At 40.7% G+C, this 21,221-nt stretch overlaps 3 protein-coding genes across 3 annotated transcripts in view; all 3 read left to right on the top strand.

Moving 5' to 3' along the window:
• LOC141332094 (cytochrome P450 2K1-like) overlaps positions 1-21,221 on the top strand; it is a 393,810-nt gene that overhangs the window by 90,349 nt on the left and 282,240 nt on the right. The window lies entirely within an intron of this gene.
• Positions 3,257-4,207, top strand: LOC141329199 (GPI-linked NAD(P)(+)--arginine ADP-ribosyltransferase 1-like). The gene is made up of 2 exons (XM_073835452.1): positions 3,257-3,307; positions 3,383-4,207. The coding sequence occupies exons 1-2, from the start codon at positions 3,257-3,259 to the stop codon at positions 4,205-4,207; spliced, it is 876 nt and encodes a 291-aa protein (XP_073691553.1).
• On the top strand, positions 8,776-10,236 carry LOC141343888 (NAD(P)(+)--arginine ADP-ribosyltransferase 2-like). Its single transcript, XM_073848557.1, has 2 exons — positions 8,776-8,948; positions 9,024-10,236. Exons 1-2 carry the CDS (start codon positions 8,898-8,900, stop codon positions 9,924-9,926), a joined length of 954 nt encoding a protein of 317 aa, XP_073704658.1. The 5' UTR covers positions 8,776-8,897; the 3' UTR covers positions 9,927-10,236.

Below are 21,221 nucleotides of genomic sequence, written 5' to 3'. Positions count from 1 at the left end.
CATGAACACAAAATGTATACATAATCTGAAAGCTGAATAAATAAGCTTTCCATTTGTGTATGGTTTGATAGGCAATCTTTGGCCGGGATACAACTATTTGAATATCTGAAATCTGAGAGTGCAAAAAATCAAAATATTGAGAAAATCACCTTTGAAGTTGTCCAAATGTTTTTAGCGATGCATATTTCTAATCAAAAATTAAGTTTTAAAATGTTTACAGGAAATTTATAAAATATAATGGAACATGATTTTTTGGCAGAAAAGAAAAATAGTTTTGACCTATACAATGTATTGTTGGCTATTGCTATAAATATACCCGTGCTATTTATGACTGGTTTTGTGGTCCATATATTAACAAACTATGCATATAGTTATCACGGCGCACTATACATAATATTCTGTTTTACCCACTGCCTGCAAATCTCAAACTGCCAGTGAACTCTTATTATAACCAGTGTACTGAAAATGTAGTGAAAACTTAGCAAATGTGCTAAGTACATGAATACACCCTCCGTCAGCTATTAACTATGACAGACTCACACACATGTGATTGAAAGAGTCCCTAGTTAGTGGTCACTCACAGCAAAATAAATTCTGCCATTTTATTGATATAGAAACATACCTAACACTCAGTAGTTATATTAAGTGATTATGTGGCATTGTTCAGTAGCAGGGTTAATTTTGTATTTTTAAATTGAGCTCATTAACAATTTAACAGTTCTTTATTTTAAATTATAGTTTGAATTATAGTCCCCCCCCCCAGAATAGTTACTAGAGCTGCCAAATATAATGTTAATTAAAATAAAACTGCACCTCTATCAATAGAAGTACATTTCTCAGGCCTATTAAAAGATCAGGCCTTTTGTGTTTAAATAAATAATATTTCACGCTATGATAATACAGTTTTAGTTTACCCCATCAAATTATGTTGGAGAAAGATTTTAATTTCAGTTTTTAGGAGTAGATACAAGCACCTCACACACAAATGAATAAGAGACACAATTCACACAGCACCGACGTTCACACACATACATGGTTATGCGGTATGTTCCCCTTTAAGAAAGAGAGTAGTTGGGGAACGCGCTGTCTGATGTGTTGTTAAGACGAGCATTCAATAAAACGAGACCGCTGAGCAGTGTTGCCAGACGTACGATAATTATCGTATTTGTACCATAATTTTGACCTCTGTACGATGTACGATCAATAATACCACAATGTACGATAATTTCAGAATTTTGTGACACCATGGTCGTTGTAATTATAGAGCTTCTATTCTCAAAGATCTAGCTGTGTGGATCCTACAGTACGTCTACCTTCATGATTGTGAGGAGACGTGAACGTGGCGTTACGCATGTCTTTCATCCAATCTTACGTCTTCTCAACCAATATCATCGTGGAGAATGGCTCTCTCTCACGAGCACAAGTTAACGTTCCTGTCGCACTTAGGTCAGTTGTTTCAAAACTGAGGTTATTAGTTTAACAATAAAGTATAGAAAAGGAGTGCTGAAAAGGATAAATAGTTGTAACATCTAGATTAATAGCTGTATTTTGAACGTTTGACTCGGGTAAGATAATTAGTTTAGCATTGCAATAAGGTATAGAAAATGAGTGCTGAAAAGGATAAATAGCTGTAACATCTAGATAAATATCTTTATTTTGAACGTTTGACTCAAATACGATAATTTTCTCCCAAATACGATAATTTAGAGCTTCTGGTACGATACTTGGACATTTCCAATCTGGCAACACTGCCGCTGAGTTCAGTTGCATACTGCCTCCGTGTATCTTTGCTAGCACGAAAGCTACATGTTAATGAAAACGTTTTAATGTAGTTTTCACACTCTTCAGGACAGACAAGCTGAAGACATGTTCATCCATACCCAAAACAACACACATTATTTTAATGCCCAATAAACATGTTTGTCTGTCAATGTTTTATTGCAACAGTTCACCTCTGTTCAACATAGATACCGAATTGTATAATTGTATAATTGCAATTGTATAATTGCAATGCACATGGATCTGTTATTATTTAAACCTTTACTGTGTTTTACAGTTTACCCAGAAATACAGTGCAGTGTTTCAAAGTACAAGTTGGACCAGGAAAGTTGTAGAGCAGGGTGAAGAATCTAAGAATCATTGTTTATTTTGCTGATGAAAAAATATTAATTTATGAAGATAAATCACTTAGTTCATTGAGTTCTTGTAATCTTGTAATCTGCCATGACCCGGATAACATTTTTTTTAATGTTTTTCTCATGTTGGCATCTGCCAGTCAGACTGAATCAATTAGAGTATAAACATAAGTATTGATACAGCTAGAAGACAATGAGAAGATTCATTCTTTCAACACCATTCCTTCACATTAGATAAACAGATACAGATGCATTTTAAATTTGTTGTGTATCTTCACCCTCATATGAATACAGATGAATACAGAGATATCTGAAAAGCAACAGGAGAGAAATTGAGGAGCAGGTGAATGTCTTGCAGGAATCTGCTTGACTAAAGAGGATTCATGCAATCCTCATCCAAAAAAAAAAAAAAAAAAAAAAACATACAAGTACAGTATTACATGCTGCACTTAAACAAAACTCTTGTTCTTGTGCAGTTTACAGCACCGCTTGCTGGTTAAAGTTCACTTAAAGGTAAAAAGTAGGTAATTTGGCCAGGTATTTATCACAACCTATACCACTATATCCACAACCTATACCACTATATCCACATTAATTTCACACTTGTCTAGTACAAATATGTTGCTTTGTTTCATGCACATTTCTGAGAAGTACATAAAAAGTAGACAAAGTATACTTTCCTAATTTTTAGTTTAAAAGAAGTATATTAAGAGCCTAAAGCGAACCAAAAGCTTGTTTGATATATATAAAAAAATCAAACTTCCTCATTTTTTTGGTTTAAATACTACTGTTGACAACAACTCTTTTCTGATCTTCTTTGTCATTGCTCTTGTGCTCCTGAAGAACCTCACAAAAAGACAACCATATTCTCAGGTAATTTTTTTAAGTAAAAGATTAAGATAACATTTGCTGTTTTATCTGAACTGTATATTTATGGTTAGGATTTTAAAATGGATTTACTATCTAGCAGAACATAAAAAATACACAGTAAAACTACTGTGTGATATTTTAGAGTGCAAGTACATATCAGTTTCATTATATTTCAAGTGATAAATTTAGTATTTGTGAAACAGGACTTCACTAGATCTACGAGATCATCAAAGGGGTTTGACTGAATCAAGATGTTGCTGATCATTGAAGCTCTTCTTCTCATTTCAAATGCTCTAGGACAGGTAAGCTTGTGTTTAAGTATTAATATTACAGACATGAATGCTGATGACTGATCATTATGATTCCTGTTGCTGCAGGATCACAGAGCTGCTGCTGCTGAAGAAGAAGACATATATCCACTGGATATGGCACTGAATTCTGTTGATGATCAATATGATGGCTGTACAAATGAAATGGCAGACAAGGTGAAGAATTTCTATCTAGGCAAGGAAAGAAAATCGGAAATATTTAATAAGGCTTGGCAAGAAGGTGAAAAGAGTGCCAAGAAACCAGAGGATAACCTGAAAGAGAATCATTTAATAGCAATTTATGTGTACACTGATTTAAAAGTATTTAATGACTTTAATTATGACGCTCGTTCTGGTAAACAAAAATACAAAGACGAGTTATACAAATGGTATTCCCTTCAGTTTCTGTTAACAGATGCGATACAGATTCTGAAAAAAACACAAAATACATGCCATGATACTTTTCGTGCCACAAAAGTTAAGTTTAAAAAGAATGTTCTAAAAAAAGAGGTTCGTTTCGGCTCATTTGCATCATCCTTCCTTGATTTTAACAAAGTAAAACCGTTTGGAAATGTGTCATGTTTTAAAATCCACACTTGTGAAGGTGCTAACATTATAAAATATTCTAAGCTTCCTCATGAAAAAGAAGTGCTGATTCCTCCTTATGAAAAGTTTGAAGTCACTGATGTCAGCACAAATGAAAAGTGGTGTGACACTGTGTTCACTTTGAATAGCACTGGAAGAGAAAGTTACTTGAACTGTTCAGTGGCATCCAAAAAACTACCAAAGACCTTAAAAAGTACTTCAAAGTGCATGCTGAGTCATTTGAATTTACAAGAGTACATGAGTTACATCAGTTATACAAGAATCATTTATTTACTTAACTACACATAATTTATTCCTCTTGGTTAAGTGCAATAATTGTGACATTAAAATTTTAAATAAGAAAACAAAGTTTTTCTTTTAAATTGACCCAGTTCTTGCTTCATTCTCATTTTATGTGTCTCTGATGAATTTCTCCAGTTATACAAAATCCTTTTGTCACATGACTGAATAATCGACCTGAGCAAAAGCTCTGCATTTCACTACAATGACAATTTACTGAAACATTCAGAATAGGTTTTTAGGTGATTTAGACTTTTTTTTTTGACTGCACTGTTGATGAGTGGAGCTTTTGCTGAGGTTGTCACAGTCAGGCTGGGTTGAGGAGTGGAGATGAGGAGTGGAGATGAAATATACAATTTATTAAATAAAATACTGAATATACAAACAAACAAACCAAAACCAGGAGCATAAACAGAGAACATGAAACATCAACGACGGACAGCTGGGAGTGATCAGACACAGACTTAAATACACAGAAGACAAGGCGTGGTTACAAACAAGATAACGAGATGACGAGGGGGAAATACAAATATGGGCAAGACTGAACCAACTAATACAAAACCAAAAGGGGGGACCACAGGACTAAACCATTATCATAAGGAAACAATGGGGGAAAAACACTAGGAAAACAGAACAGGGGTCCGTTCTTCGTACCTCGCTAACTAAATTAGCTGGATTTGATTGCTGACGATTTGGCATGATCTTGGATTGTTTGGTTCTTCGAAGCTCATCCTGGACTTGCTGTCATAGCAACAGCTCTGCAAGCTTAAACCTGCTCTGGAGCAGGTTTATTTCATGTAAACAGGATTTAGGCTGCGCTCCTGGCGGGTTATGATTGGTTGAAATGGCGAGGTCACATCTGATTGGTTAAAGAGCACGACTGACGCGGACTGACTCACATGGGAAAAGAAAAGTATCTTGCAAGAAAGTGTATATATATGACAGGTTCCAAAAAATATTTGGCAGCACAACTGTTGATATTATCCAACATTGATCATTCTAATAATAAATCAGCATATTAGAATGATTCCTGAAGGATCGTGTGACACTTAAGGCTGGAGTAACAGCTGATAAAAATTCAGCTTTTCATCACAGGAATAAATTCTATTTCAAAGTATGTTAAAATATATTAAAAAAACAAAAACATTATTTTATTTTGTAAAAACAATTTGCAATATTACTGTTTTTTCTGTATTTTTAATCAAATAAATGCAGTCTTGATGAGCATAAGAGACTTCTTTAAAGACTATTACAAGTCTTACTGACCCCAAACTTTTGAACGGTAGTGTATAAAAAAAATAAAAATATAAATAAAATAACATATCAAGGAAAAACATGTAACATGGGCAGCATTAACGCATTTAATTTGTTCACTACTTTTTGCCAGCCCTCTCTCCTTGCTTTTCCAGCCTTTGCAGTATTCCCTTGCGTTTTAATTAAACTCTGAAACTCCTGAAATCCCTCAATCAAGAGTTCTTGCTCTGCTGCAGAAAAATACTGAGCTCGCTCCTTCGTCATGTTCGCCGACCAATCAAAGCGTTGCCGATCAATGTTTCTACTATCGATACGTAGCCCCTTTTAAGCCACCCAGTGATCTCAAATAACTTCATCCAGCTATACTAATCATCAACAACAGGTGCGTTCGGAGAACCGGAATAGCGAGCTCATAGTTAGCGCGATGATTTGATCTTGGATGTGTCATTTGATCCTGGATGTAGTAAGCGAGGTACGAAGAACGGACCCCAGGACAGAGACAAAATACTGACAGAGGTTAAGATGAGTACATGGTTTCACAGGCAGGGCTTAACTAAACCAGGATTAGGCCATAGTTCAATTAGGACATTTAAGTCATTTTTATATATGTGCCTTAGAAAAAAAAAACATGACTGGTGTCCATCTTGAGACAAAACTAAAACACTAATATATATATTAAGATCATTCAGTGCAAGTTCCTTTCTGCTGAATTTAGCTAAATTCAAATCTCTTCTTCATTGTCACTGAGGATTGGTGAGCAAAGCGTTGCCCTTCGAACGACTGCAAGATCATGTCAGTAGGGGTTCAAGAACAGAAAATTCTGCTTTTGAGCATTTATATAAGAATGCATCATAGAATTTGTAAAAAAAAAAAAGAGAAGTAGAAGCAGAAGAACTTGGAAACAAGTTTTGATTTAATTTTTTATGAAAGTTTCACAGAAAGCTTCACAGATGTGAAGTCTAAAGGGAACCAAATGCTTGTTTGTTTAGGAATATGCACGAGTGCAGTTTCACATCCAGATGCAAAGCTTCTCAAATAAACTAAATATATCTGACTGGATTTTGGCAAAAATAGCAAATGAGGACCTGAGAGTAAAAAGAAAAAGAAAAACAGCAGTCTCATGAACAGTTCAAATAATAGCACAGTGGTGTCCAATTTCACTTTGAAAATGCTGTTAAACATTAAAGGAGCAAAGTAATATGCCTCAGGGCTCTGTTCTTGTTCCACTTCTCTTCTCTGTCTACATGGCATCACTAGGTTCTGTCATTCAAAAACATGGCTTTTCATATCACTGCTATGCTGATGACACTCAACTCTACCTCTCATTCCATCCTGAGGTTCCGACGATAAACCTCGCCAAGATACAACTGCTTGTGTTTCCATCAAACCCATCATTTCATCACAATTTTACCATTCAGGCATGTCAACAACAACTCCTTCAAAAACAGCCAGGAACCTGGGAGTTGTAATTGATGATCAGCTGACTTTCACAGACCACTTTGCTAAAACTGCCCGGTCCTGCAGATTAGCTTTATTCAACATCAGGAAAATCAGGCCCTTTTTTCGTAACATGCTTGACAACTCCTTGTTCAATCTCTTGTTCTGTCCAGGCTGGACTATTGTAATGCTCTTTTGGCAGGTCTTCCAGCCAGTTCTATCAAACCTTTACAATTGATCCAAAATGCATCTGCAAGATTAGTTTTCAATGAGCCGAAAAGAACGCACGTCACACCTCTCTTCATCAATTTGCACTGACTACCAATAGCTGCTCGCATTTAATTCAAGGCATTAATGTTTGCTTACAAAACCACCACTGGCTCTGCACCCCTTTACCTAAATTCATTACTTCAGACTTATGTGCTCTCTAGAAGCTTGCGTTCTGCAAGTGAACCTAAAGAGGCACAAAATCACTTTCACAGATTTTTACCTTAAATGTTCCCTCTTGGTGGAACGGCCTTCCCAACTCAATCTGAACAGCTGAGTCCTTAGCCATTTTTAAGAATTATCTAAAAACACATCGCTTCCGTCTTTATTTGACCCTCTAACTCTAGCACTCTCTATTCTATTTCCATTCTTTAAAAAACTTCTCTATTCTTTTATATCTTCTGCCTTTTCTATCTTTTTTCTTTTTATTTAGCCTATTATACAATTAACAACAACAACAACAACAAAAAAAAAAAAAAAAACACTAGCTTGCTCTATTCTTTTTCTATTCTATCAGTTTTCTTTTTATTTATTATAGAATTAAAAAAACCTTGCTACATATACTGCATTAAGATAATCTGAAGGTCATTGCACAGGGAGTCTGACATTTTTGTAAGTGTTTTTTCGTATTCGTAATCGGGGAAAAAAAGATAAACAATTCAAAATGGAATCTTCAAGCAGCAAGGATGATTGTGTTGTCCACTCTCTCCTTAAAAAGAGAAAAAGAAAGGCCATATTGGGTCCATCCAAGATGAGAGGAATGAGAGAATACTTTTTATGCACACCTCCCTATTAATGATTTTGGCGTTCGCTTGTACGGTGGCTCTGAACTGTCAAAACACCTCTCAAAATGCTTGCTACGGATGCAAAAAATGCAAAAAAAATCGAACCTGATCTGAATTTTTTTTTTATGAGGCAGTGTGCAAACATTGCTCTTTTATTGATTTTGATTGCTTCCATTGTCCTTATTTGTCGCTTTGGATAAAAGCATCTGCTAAATGACTTAATGTAAAAAATATTTTGTAAAATGAGTATTGTGTCTCCACAGGCACATTTTTTTCTAATGTAATGAAGCCACTTCTCCACTGACATCCATTCATCAAAAAATTAAACATATGAATATGCATGATGCTAAATTTCTAAATTTCATGCATTTTACAAATGTCTTTTATTGATTAACTCATGGCATCATACCAAAAAAACAAAAACAAAAAACAAACATGGTAAAGTGTACATTTTGGCATTTGTATAATTATGCCCAAAGGTCTTGGACAGGCAGTCCTATAGCATCGCACATTGTTTTGCCAATGTTGGAGGTTTGACACACTGCAATGTTAGTCACCAATTCTCACTATATTAACTAGCTATTGACTATAACTTTGCATCTATAAACTTAGGTAGTTGTAATTGTTTAGTATGGGGTAGGATTACGAGATCTAAAATATAGTCATGCAGAATATGGCATTAATATGTGCTAATAAATAGCCAATCGGCTAGTAATAGGCATGCCATTAAGCAACTAGTTAAAAGTGAGAATTGGTCCGTAAGCTAAAGTGCTACTGCAATGTTAAAAAAGGGGCAAACTTCCTTGTCTTTCAGACTGCTGTTGACGTCTGGCTGTGAGCGTCTGACTTTTCTGATCTTCTCCTCTCGCCATTGCTCCTGAACCTCTGAAAAACAACAAAAACAAAATTTTTAGGATCTGCTCTACACAACTTCTAGATCATCTGAGGGAATCAAGATGCTGCTGATCATTGAAGCTCTTCTTCTCATTTCAGCTGCTCTAGGACAGGTAAGCTTGTGTTCTAGTATGAACATTACAGAGATGAATACTGGTGATTGATCATTATAATTCCTGTTGCTGCAGGATCACAAAGCCGCTGGTGCAAGAAAGATATATCCATTGGATATGGCACTAAAATCAGTTGATGATGAATATGATGGCTGTACTGTGAAAATGGCAAATCTGGTGAAGACAGAATATCTAGAGAAGGAAATCAACAACTCAATTGACTTTAAAAAGGCTTGGCAAGAAGGTGAAGTGAATGCCACTACACCAGAAGATAACTTGACAAGAAATCATTCAATTGCCATTTACATGTACACCAACCTTAATTCTAACGTGTACAGCAATTTGAATAAGGCTGTTCGTAATGGTAAGAAAAACTACACAAACCAGTCATTTAAATGGTACTCGCTTCACTTTTTGTTAACAGATGCGATCAAGATATTGACTGAATCACAAAATAAATGCAAGTCAACCTATCGTGGTACTACAGTTGAATTTTATAAGATTGTTACAGGTAAAAAGATTCGTTTCGGATCGTTTACATCCTCCTCCCTTGAACGTAAAGTAGCACAAGACTTTGGAAATATATCTTGTTTTGAAATCAAAACTTGTGAAGGTGCTGATGTGATCAAATATTCTAAGTATCCTGAACAGAAAGAAGTGTTGATTCCTCCATATGAGAAGTTTAAAGTCACTGCTATCAAGACGAGAAAAGTTCATAAAAATCTCTGGTGTGAGACTGTGTACAAGTTGGAAAGTTCTGGAAAACGAAGTGACCTGAACTGTGCTGTGGCTTTCAAGAAACCAACCAAGTTCCCTAAAAATGCATCAATGTTTAACACTAATGCATTTTGCAGATGCTTTTTTTGTGCTTGTCAAGAATGGCATCAGATGCTCGTACGCCAGCCCAGTCCCACTGACAGAGAAACTCACATCAGGCATCATAGTGATCAGAAACGGCACTGTCGCTGTAGAGTCTGAGCCACAGTAATACTTCAAAATGTATGTTGAATCCTTTAAACTTTACATCTTCACATGACTTACATAATAAACCTTATTTAAGAACTACTTATTGCATTAAAAACAATGTGTTCATTTACCACAAATTCATTTACTTACTACTTTTTATTTTCTACGGGTTTTCTTACTGTTTGTCTTACTGTAATAAATTGTTTCATTTCAAGCTTCATCACAGGATATTGTTGTGAAGTAGTTATTGTCTATTGCCTTTGCTTTGCTGTATTAATACTTGAATTTGTGCTGGTCAGACAAGATTGTTCAATAAACTCAGAAAATGCATATTTTTACCATAACTTGTTCTCCTGTCTACCTCATTGCCAGTTAGTTGGGCAGAATTAGTTAATGTCTGGAATTTGGATATCAGACAAAATGTAGTGTTAAATGGTTTTGGGTCAGACAGATTACTAATATGTTTTTGATTAATTTCTTCACTTTTACATAATCATTTTATGTAATGTGAATATACATTTCTGGAAGATTCAAGATTCAATGTTATGCAATAATGCAGGATTACAGGAGAGGAAATAACAAGCCTCTGCAGTGGCTCTTGAACTTGAACTGAACTGAGTATTGCTAAATTACCTTTTAAACTTCCTGTTTTGTTGTAAATTTGAAAGCGAGACAGTTCTTCACTTCTGAATTGTAAGAATAGTTACCCACAGAAACAGAATAAGTTGACATTGTGAACCTTTTCTTGCTGCATTGTAGTGAGGACTGGAGCTTTTGCTTAACATTTATGTACAGTTATATATCTACAAGCAGAGCAAATGTAAAATGCTCAAAATAAAACACTTTCATTGGACTTACATGCCAATTGTTGCAATACTGAAATCGCCAGGGATGACACTAAGCGGGCCTCTTGTGTATACAAGTTTTTAAATTAGCCTGAATTTGGCTGACAAACTAAGCTTTTTTTTTTAGTATTCTTACACTTTTAGGGCATTATATTTCTAAGTGCAAATAGCAGCATAAACAACAGACCATGAGGATTCACACATTGTCGCAGTACCTGACACACTTCGGTGAACGGAGGAAAACAGAAATTATAAAAGGAAAAAAATATGGCTAGCCTGCACGAAATATATAATATATTTTATCTATTAGTTAACAGATAAAAAGCCCGGAGTGGCTCTGAGGTCTAGTTCGTTGAATCTGACGAACGTTAGAGGTGAGGACCAACCCGCCGCACTGCAGATGTCCTGGATCAGGACACCTGCCATCAGAGCTTTGGAGGCTGCGACGCCTCGAGTTGAGTGAGCCTTGACTCCCATCGGGGATGGGAGACCAGAGGACTCGTATGCAGTAGAGATGGCATCAACGATCCACTTACTGATAGTAGGCTTGGAAGCCGGGCATCCCCTCTTAGGGGGGCCGTAACAGACAAACAGTTGCTCTGATTTACGCCACAGGGCAGCTCTGTGAACGTAAGTGTCTAGTGCTCTTACTGGACACATTAAGTTATACTTCCTCTGGTCGTGCTCCACGAATGGAGGAGGGTAAAACGCTTGAAGCGTTATTGGCTGTGGTGTTGTTGATGGGACCTTGGGTACGTACCCAGCTCTTGGGTAGAGAAATGCTTTGGCCAACCCTGGGGCAAAGTCAAGGTAGGAAGGGGCCACTGAAAGGGCCTGCAGGTCCCCGACTCTCTTAAGAGAAGTTAGCGCCAGCAGCAGTGCTGTCTTTAAGGTAAGCATCCGATCGGAGGCCTCCTCCAGAGGCTCGAAGGGAGGTTTACACAGCGCCTCCAACACCACAACTAAGTCCCATGTAGGGACTCTCGGTCTTGCACGAGGCCTCAGCCTGAGTGCACCGCGGAGGAAATGTGAGACCAGGGGGTTCTTGCCCACTGAAAGGCCGCCATGAAGGGCGTGGTAAGCCGATATAGCCGCCACGTACACCTTCAAGGTGGAGTGAGCTAACCCAGCGGACAAACGAGTTTGCAGGAACTCCAGCACTGTACCAACCGGGCAGTGGACTGGGTCTAACCGGCGTTCATGACACCATGAAGCAAACAGGTTCCACTTTAGGCAATAAAGTTTCCTCGTAGAGGGAGCTCTGGATTGAAGGATGGTCTCAACAACCTCGGTTGGGAGACCAGCTTCTATCAGTTGTGCCCCCTCAGGGGCCACACCCATAACTTCCACTTCTCTGGGTGGGGGTGGCAGATTGCGCCCCCAGCCTGAGAAAGAAGGTCCCTCCTGACAGGAATCTCCCATGGAGAGCCGTCGAGGAGGGCGATTATATCCGAGAACCATACTCGGGCCGGCCAGTACGGGGCTACTAGCAGCAGCCGTACTCCGTACCGGCGCACTCTTTCCAGAACTCCCGGGAGCAGAGCGATCGGGGGAAAAGCGTACAGACGAAGCCTCGGCCACGTCTGTACCATAGCATCCAGTCCAAGAGGAGCTGGAGGAACTAGAGAGTACCAAAGGGGACATTGCGATGTCTACTGAGTCGCAAAGAGGTCCACTTGGGCTTGACCAAACACTCTCCAGATTTGCTTCACCACCTCTGGGTGAAGCATCCATTCCCCGGGCCTTGGCCCCTGCCTCGACAGGACGTCTGCTCCCACATTGAGACGTCCAGGAATGTGAACTGCTCTCAATGAGAGAAGCTTCCCTTGAGACCACATGATGATCTGGTATGCCAACTTGTACAAGGGGCGTGAACGCAGACCTCCCTGGTGGTTTATGTAATAGACTACCGCAGTGTTGTCTGTGCGGACCAACACGTGACGGTTTCTTAGGTCTGGAAGGAAATGCTTCAGAGCCCGGAACACGGCCAGCATTTCTAGGCAATTTATGTGCCAAGATTGATGATGGTCGTTCCACAGGCCACGGGCCGAGCGGCCACTCATGACCGCTCCCCACCCGGTGAGGGATGCATCTGTCGCTAGCGTGACGCGGCGGCAAGGAGCTCCCAGCACTGGACCTTGAGATAGGAACCAGGGCTTCTTCCACATGACTAAGGCACGTAGGCAGCGCCGCGTGACCTTGATCTTGCGGAATGGGTTCCCCCTCGGGGAAAACCCTTTGGTTTTGAGCCACCACTGTAGCGGTCTCATGTACAGCAGTCCAAGAGGTATCACGTTGGATGCGGCTGCCATAAGACCTAACAGTACCTGGAACTGTTTGACAGTGAGTAGCAGGCCTAGCTTGAACGCATTTGCTGCAGTAAGGATCGACTCGATCCGAGCAGGTGACATTCGTCACATCCTGCATCGTGGTCGAATCCCAGACTACACCTAGATAAGTGGTTCTCTGTAATGGAGCAAGCACACTTTTCTTGGCGTTGAGCATCAACTCCAGCTTTTTCATGTGAGCAAGAACAACATCTCGATGTTGAGCCGCTAACTGTTCTGAACTGGCTAGGATGAGCCAGTCGTCTATGTAGTTGAGTATGCAGATGCCTTGGAGTCGCAGTGGAGCCAGAGCAGCATCCACACACTTCGTGAAAGTTCGGGGTGAGAGCGCTAGGCCGAACGGAAGAACTCTGTATTGGTAAGCTTTGCCCCTGAAAGCGAACCTGAGAAACTTCCGGTGTTGAGGAAGGATGGAGACGTGAAAGTATGCGTCTTTCAGATCTATCGTGACAAACCAGTCCTCGGACCTGATTTGAGACACGACTTGTCTGACAGTCAACATTTTGAACTTCAGTTTTCTCACTGAGAGGTTTAGCTGTCTGAGATCTAGAATGGGCCGCAGCCCCCCATCCTTCTTGGGAACAATGAAGTACCGGCTGTAGAACCCGGATTCTCTGTGTTGAGGAGGGACCACCTCGATGGCCTCCTTCCTCAGGAGAGTATTTACTTCCTGTTCTAATACCAGAGCCTGCTCGGGGCCTACCAGAGTAGGAAATACCCCGCTGAAAGGTGGCGGCTTGGCACCAAATTGAAAGCAATAGCCTTTCTCTACAGTACGCAGGACCCACATAGAAATATTTGTCAGTAGCTTCCACGCTGCCAGAAATTCTACTAAGGGAACCAGCCTCTCGAGACTGGTTTCTGGATTTATTTGAGGAGCTAACTCGGTGACCTGTAACAGCGAACTGGCAGGATGCACCTGAAGTAAGCGCTCTAGAGACCCCTGTAGGGGTGGCGAACTCTCTGATTCCACTACGTTTCTGGGCGGAGAGACCAGAGAATGATGTTCGCGGCAGACTGCCGCGCCCTGTAACACCGGCAGGGTTAGCTGACGAATCTCCTGAGGGCCCCGAAGAGAGGTGGTCACCGTACTCCTCAGAGGCGGTGAGGCACCTAACCCTTCGAGAGGGGCTGCCCTCATTGGCCCTGGGCCACGACCATCAGGGCTGTTTAGCCGAGGCCCTCTTAGACTGGAGGACGACCCTCAGGTCCGGCCTCGTCTTAGAGGACCCCGGCTTGGAGTGTTGCTGAGCCCGCCCTCTAGGTCTTGCCGGAGGGGTACGGGTAGCAACACTCCTTTTCTGAGCTTCCCTGTGCGAGGAGCTAGCATGCGGCTGGGGCTGCTCCCGTCCAGCAGCCCCAGAGGAGTAGACGCGGCGAGGAAGATAACGCTGGAACGCCGCCACCTGCCTACGGGCCTCCTGGTGCCTGTTGACAACTGTGTCAACAGAGTCACCAAAGAGTGACTGTTTGTATTAGAAAGCCGAAATTTTAAAACAATAAAGCCGCATCTGTCAGCAACTCACCCATATTGCTGCAACATGTGTACATTGTTAGAGAAAAATTCATAAGGGGTGATTTTGATGCTTATGTGTTAAACATTTTGGAATGTATGGGAGGGTAACTGAGAAACTCCATGATCAGATTCCTCTGAGAGAGGGCCTCAGCAGCTTCTGGGGGGGCACCGGAGAGATGGGGCCTTATGGCACCAGAGGGTGACCCTAAGGGTCATGGGAAGCCTAGGAGATAGGCTCAGGATGTCCAGGAGAGGAGATGTATGGAGATGTGTTTTTGCTTGTGTATCTTATGTGAAAAAGACCAGCTGCCTTTGCGTGTAACCTTGAGTGTTCAAAGAGGTATAAAGCGGAGGCAATCCCTCCCTCCTTTGTCACACTCATGCAGCAAACCTGTGTTTCTGTATGACTGTCTGATCTTCTTTGCAAAGAATAAACCTTTTATTAACTATTGCTTGAGTTTGTCTTTATTACCGGGGTCTCAAACAAAATTCAATGACAACATATTATAGTAAACGTACAGTTTACACTTAAATAGACAAAGTTAAATGTTTCAAACATCCCCACAATAGGGGACAGTTGCAACATTCAATAAAATGTAATGAAATCATTCTTAAATATAATTTTGCAATTTTTTTGATTTTATTTGTTCACAATCACGGTCTTCAATAAGGTAAATTGGCTGTAAAAAAAAAACAAAGAATAGTAAATTAAAAACATTGTTAAGTAACAAGTAGATTTTTTACCTATTCACTTAAAAAAGGAGAATAAACTAACTATTAAGTGGGTTCATTAGTATTATCATTGTAAAATTACAATTATGTAATGTTATGGCAAGCTTTTAAATCAATATTGTGGTAAGGGACAGCATGTTGGGATGGTTGCAACAGTGTGTTGCAACTGTCCCTACAGTGATAGCCATGATAAAAATTGGTATATTAGCTTGACAACATATCATTGGCACATGCTAGCTATGCCTATTAGAAACTAAGAACGCACAACAACTTAGACACTATGACCATAAATCTAATCTTTAAAAAAATTACTTTTTTACCAAGAAAATGATTTTGGGTAGAAGGAATGATCACATGTGACTGATTTCTTCCAGGAAGTATGAGGGGCCAATAAAGCATGTGCAGTATGAATATTATCACTGTAACTTATTCCTGCTTGAAGAAATAAGCAATGTTGCAACTGCCACACTATAATGCCAGCCCAGCAGAGGGAGCCCTCACCCAGTCAGACGGTTACTGCTCCCTCTGCTGCTTCATTGGTAATTTCCTGTCTGTCAGACAGACCATGCCACACTCACATCGCAAAGTATTGTTTTGCTCCTGTGAACTCTACCAAGTTTTCTCTGTCTTCCTTTGCCTTGTTTCTCAGTCATAGTCATAGTCATAGTCTTAGTCTTGCCTTGTGTCTTTGTTTATTTTTCGTTGATACTTTGGACTGCTCTCTTGGATTTCGACCCTCCCCTGTACTACTGGATTACTCTTTTGTCTTGCCCTGGAATTCCTGTTTGCTGGTGTTTTGACCCTGTCTGTCTGACCACGTCTGTAAATAAAGCTTGCATTTGGATCCACCTCAGACTCTCTCCATTACACACATGTTGCAACTGTCCCCACTCTCCCCTATTGTTACAGGTATGTGCAAAATGAGCATATAGATGTAACCCTGGGTTAGTTTCTGTTTCTATAGGAAAATACTTTATTGTTAGTATTATAATTCATCTTGCATTTGTTTTCCTTTATGACTACTTCTGACAGGTGTGTTTCTGATAAGGGACAATATACCTGTTCAGACATATGAGAACCACAAAATTGAATTTTATTTAATGTTATTGGTTAAAAATGACTTAGTCCCGCCCTGAAAGGGAGTAGAGCAACTTTGATTGGGAGGGAAGGTTGTCAGTCAAGAGAGTGAGCAAGCTTCGGATAAAGAAGTGCGTAAGAGATGTTGTCGGCATGAGAACAGAAAATGCGTCACTTTATGTGCGATATCCGTAATAAGAGCTGTATTGGTTGAGTGTTATTCAGCATATTATTCTGTTGTGAAGTCAACACGACGGCACAACGAAGTCAACGCGACGTGATTAGGGAGAATTGCGATTTTATGCTTAATCGCCTTTGTAGTAAACAGGACTAACGCGGATCGCGGGTGAGAAATATAACTTGTTCATCGCCTAAATCAGCACCTGTAAGAGAGTTAAAGGTAATCAGAGCGATTGCCAAAGACTGTTACTGCATCATTTGAGAAGATCATTGAGGGAATCCAGATAGCATCCCTAATCGCCGAGTGGTTAGGGGTTCCTCTGGCATCGCGGGAGTGTCACGGAGTTTGCTGATCAATCACAGCCTCACTTGGACGGACCTGACCGGTGACGGGATCCTTGACCAGTTTCAAGTTCATTCAGGTACATTTATTTGTTTTATCTGTGCTCTTAGAGAGTGAAGCGGCCATTTTACATTTCCCTCGGCCTCAACGCACTCCAGCAACGTTTCAGGCCTGCAACGAGGGGGTTTGTGTTGTGTGTGTGTGTGCGAGTGAGTGTGGTGGGCCCACGTTAAGCTCTTTTCAGTTTCTGAACCATATTGTGGTTTCTGTGATTCCTTGAGATAATATCAGTGAAGGGTTACATTGGTATTACTGAACAAATATAAAGTTTGTTTACGTTCTGTATTTCTGTTTTAAATCTTCCGAAGGACCTGTGTATATTTATCTACACTTATTGGATACAAATTTATACTTCTAAAGGGAAAAACTTTTAATTTTAGAAGGTTTAAAAGTTTAATTTGATAAGGTGATTCAGAAAATAACCTTTAAGTGTGTTGTTGTGGAAAAGAAAAAAAGAGTCAACCAAGCACTATAGTTGAAGGCAGAAGTTTATTGGTAGGTTGAGAAACAGATTTTGATTAATCTTTGATTCCTTCTGTTTATTTTCTTTTAAATAAATTTGTGTATTTTTTGCTACATAGTGTGGTCATTTAAATATTACTGTGAGGTCTCTACTATTTGGATAGAATCATTTATGGAGATTAGAGCTGCACTTTGTCGGAAGTAGTATAAAAGTAGGATCACAGTTTGATTTTGGGTAAAATCACGTCGAGAGACACATTTAAAAGAATCCGGGTTCTAGCGTCAACAATTCAAATAGGTAGATACTCCTGATACCTAAAGAGGGCGCTACATAAAGTGGGGGCTCGTCCGGGATACTCCTTACTGTTATACTGCTTCGGGAAAAGTACGAAAGATATATTCGATACATTGTAGGAAAGTTGGTGCTCAAGTGAGTCAGGAGAAAATGGATGTTGATGATCTTTCCTTACAAACTGAACTTAGTGATTGGTGTCAGAAAGTAGTAGTTGATCAGAAGCATGCATTGTTGCTGTTGGGAGTGCCTGCAGATTTGGAGGTGGCCGACATTGAGAAAACTGTCCAAAAAGTCAAAGCTTTGGGAAGAGTAAGAGTCAGGGATTATAAAGAAGGATCAACTCCAGGGTTTCTACTTGTGCTATGTGAGTGCAAAGAAGTGGTTAATCCCTCTCACCTGCCTGTAGACATAATGCCTGAAGGGGGTGGGAAGCCTTGGAGGACGTTTGCAGCAAAAAGGGCTGAGTCGCCAACTCTTGGGTTCGCTGAGAAACTATCGAAGCTGCTTGTACAGGAAGGAAAGTCTGTCTCTGATATTCAAGCTATGTTTTCTTCACCCAGTTCCAATGCAGGGTCCCCAGAAGCAATAATCCGTGCTGTAGGTGAGCTGCTGGAAAAGACCTCAAAACCTGTCAGTGATGGAAGTGCATACCGACGCTTGAGAACCTTTTCCGGTACTGTTCCTATTCCAACAGGGGAAGAGGCTTTGGAGACCTGGATGGATCAAGCTAGAATGATGGTTTTGGAGTGTGAATGCTCAGAAAAGGAGAAGCGTCGTCGTATTGTTGAAAGCTTAAAGGGTTCAGCCCTGGATGTTGTGAAGGCTATTAGATTTGCTAATGCAAATGCAACTTCTCTTCAGTATCTGGACGCTTTGGACGGTGCGTTTGGAACTCCTGAATCTGGAGAAGATTTATATTTTGCTTTCAGGTTGTTGAGACAGAATCCTGGTGAAGCTCTTTCTGATTTCTTGAAGAGAATGGAGAAATCTCTAACAAGAGTAGCACAAAAAGGTGGGTTGCCTGGGAACAATGTTGACCGAACCAGAGTTGAACAGCTAATTCGGGGAGCTGTTGAGTCAGACTTGCTGTTGCTTCAGTTGAGACTGAGAGAAAGACGAGAGAATCCCCCTACGTTTTTAACGCTCCTAAATGAGATAAGAGAGGCTGAAGAAAGCGAAGCTGCCAGATATAGTCTGGGTGCCACTGCAATACCCATCCCTCGGCCACGACAGAAACCACCTAGTTCGGTTGCGGTTAGAGAGTTGAAGGCTGAGATTCAAGAGCTGCGGACAAAAGTAACAGAGGGTCCTTTTAAAGTACCTTCGTCAGAGCTGATGTTGGAGTCAAAACCTGTAGTAAGTAGGAGAGGAGGTGACACATCAGCAGACTCTGAAGTACTCTCACTAAAGAAGCAGGTACAAAGATTAGAGGAGCAGCTGGTGTCACTGAGTGTCAGACAGTCGTTGCAGTCACCTGAGCAGGCTGTAATTTCTGCGAAACCCAGACTTGAAATGACTAAAGAAGATTATTTCTGTTACAAATGTGGGGAAGACGGCCACATTGCTCCAAGGTGCAAAGCTACTGAGAACTACAGCCTGGTGATACAGAAGCTTGTGCGAGCATTACGAAAAGCCAGAAATGAAAGAATGGATCAGAGTGGTAAACACACAGGGGATAAAGTTAGTTTCTCCCGGAAAAGCCAGACTGTTGTGGTTGAGGAAAGAAGTTTTCCTGCAGGGTTGGTAGGTCCGTCTCTGACAATCACTATGAAGATCAATGGACGGTCCTGTGAAGCCTTACTAGATAGTGGGTCTCAGGTCACGATCATCTTTGAGTCATGGTACTCTAGGAATCTGTCTTCAGTGCCCATTCAGCCTCTTTCCGGCCTGTCTATTTGGGGTCTTAGTACAGCCAGTTACCCCTACAAAGGTTATGTCTTGGTAGATGTCTCTTTTCCAGCTTCTGTCATGGGGGTGGAAGAGACTGTTTCCATCCTTGCGCTGGTTTGTCCTGAACCTGAGGGCCCCGAACAAGTGCCTATAATTGTTGGGACAAATGCAAGTTTTTTCCAACGATTGATTGGACCTAACACTGCTGGACTTGAGACGGATGTAGCACATGCTTTAAGAATTCAACTTCACAACGCAGAACGAATATCATCTACAGAACTTGCGCCGGAGAAAGCTGTGGAAATACCTGCTGGAGAAGTGAAGTGGAATGGGCCAGATGCTTGTGTCATACCATCAAGAGGAGAGATGTGTGCTGTTTGTACAGTCAAGTCACAACAACCATTGGAGAAGGAAATTCTCATGGTAGAGGCCCTCTCGGATGATACACTGCCTGCTGGACTTTTCATTGTACCAGTTGTACTTCCTTCTTCTGCTATGGAGGAGAATAAAGTCAAAGTGCTGATTAAGAATGAGACGTGCAAAGAAATAACTGTCCCAGTCGGAACAGTCATAGCTCATGTGTTTCCTACCGATACAGTGATTGCAGCAGCTGATGTCCCAACAAAACTCAAGAGGATTGATTCAAAGCTGTTTGATTTCAGTAAGTCAGAAATTCCAAAAGAGTGGGAAGATCGACTTCGTCAGAAACTGTCTGAAAGAGGTAATGTCTTTTCTGTTGAGGAATGGGATGTGGGGTTGGCAAAGGATGTTAAGCATCATATTCGGCTGAGTGACCATAAACCATTTCGAGAAAGATCTCGTCGTATTGCTCCAGCTGATATTGACGATGTCCGCCGACACCTCAAAGATCTGTTAGCTGCAGGGATTATCAAAGAGTCCCGAAGTTGTTACGCTTCCCCAATTGTGATTGTTCGTAAAAAGAGTGGAGCAATACGCATGTGTATTGATTATCGTACGCTAAACAGCAGAACGCTTCCAGATCAGTACACTACCCCTCGTATAGATGATGCGCTGGATTGTCTTGCAGGAAGTAGGTGGTTTTCAGTCTTGGATCTTAGGAGTGGTTATTACCAAATAGCCATGGCCGATGAGGATAAGGAGAAAACTGCCTTTATATGTCCTCTTGGATTCTATGAGTTCGAGAGGATGCCCCAAGGGGTTAGTGGAGCACCTGCGACCTTCCAAAGACTTATGGAGCGTGCAGTTGGGGATATGCATCTGCTCGAGGTGATAGTGTACCTGGATGACATAATTGTCTTTGGGTCCACCCTTGAAGAGCATGAACAGAGGCTTCTTAAAGTCTTGGACTGCTTGGAGGAGTATGGTTTAAAAATCTCCCTTGACAAGTGCCAGCTCTGTATGTCACAGGTCAAATATGTGGGCCATATTGTCTCTTCTAAGGGTGTTGCTCCTGACCCCGAGAAAATAGCAGCAGTTGCTAAGTGGAAGATGCCCACAGATGTTAAAGCTTTAAGATCATTTCTTGGATTCTGTGGGTTCTATCGGCGGTTTGTCAAAAACTACTCCGCGATTGTGCG

This window comes from Garra rufa, chromosome 1 (assembly GCF_049309525.1).
Source record: "Garra rufa chromosome 1, GarRuf1.0, whole genome shotgun sequence".
Lineage (NCBI taxonomy): Eukaryota > Metazoa > Chordata > Actinopteri > Cypriniformes > Cyprinidae > Garra > Garra rufa.
Note: the sequence above shows the minus strand (reverse complement) of the source record. Positions and strands in the feature narration are given on the sequence as shown.

Excerpts from the sequence above, each read along its gene's own strand:
- LOC141329199 (XM_073835452.1), top strand. The coding sequence starts at position 3,257 with ATGTTGCTGATCATTGAAGCTCTTCTTCTCATTTCAAATGCTCTAGGA. Across the intron at positions 3,308-3,382 it reads TTTCAAATGCTCTAGGACAG|GATCACAGAGCTGCTGCTGC; the intron begins GTAAGCTTGTGT and ends CTGTTGCTGCAG.
- LOC141343888 (XM_073848557.1), top strand. The coding sequence starts at position 8,898 with ATGCTGCTGATCATTGAAGCTCTTCTTCTCATTTCAGCTGCTCTAGGA. Across the intron at positions 8,949-9,023 it reads TTTCAGCTGCTCTAGGACAG|GATCACAAAGCCGCTGGTGC; the intron begins GTAAGCTTGTGT and ends CTGTTGCTGCAG.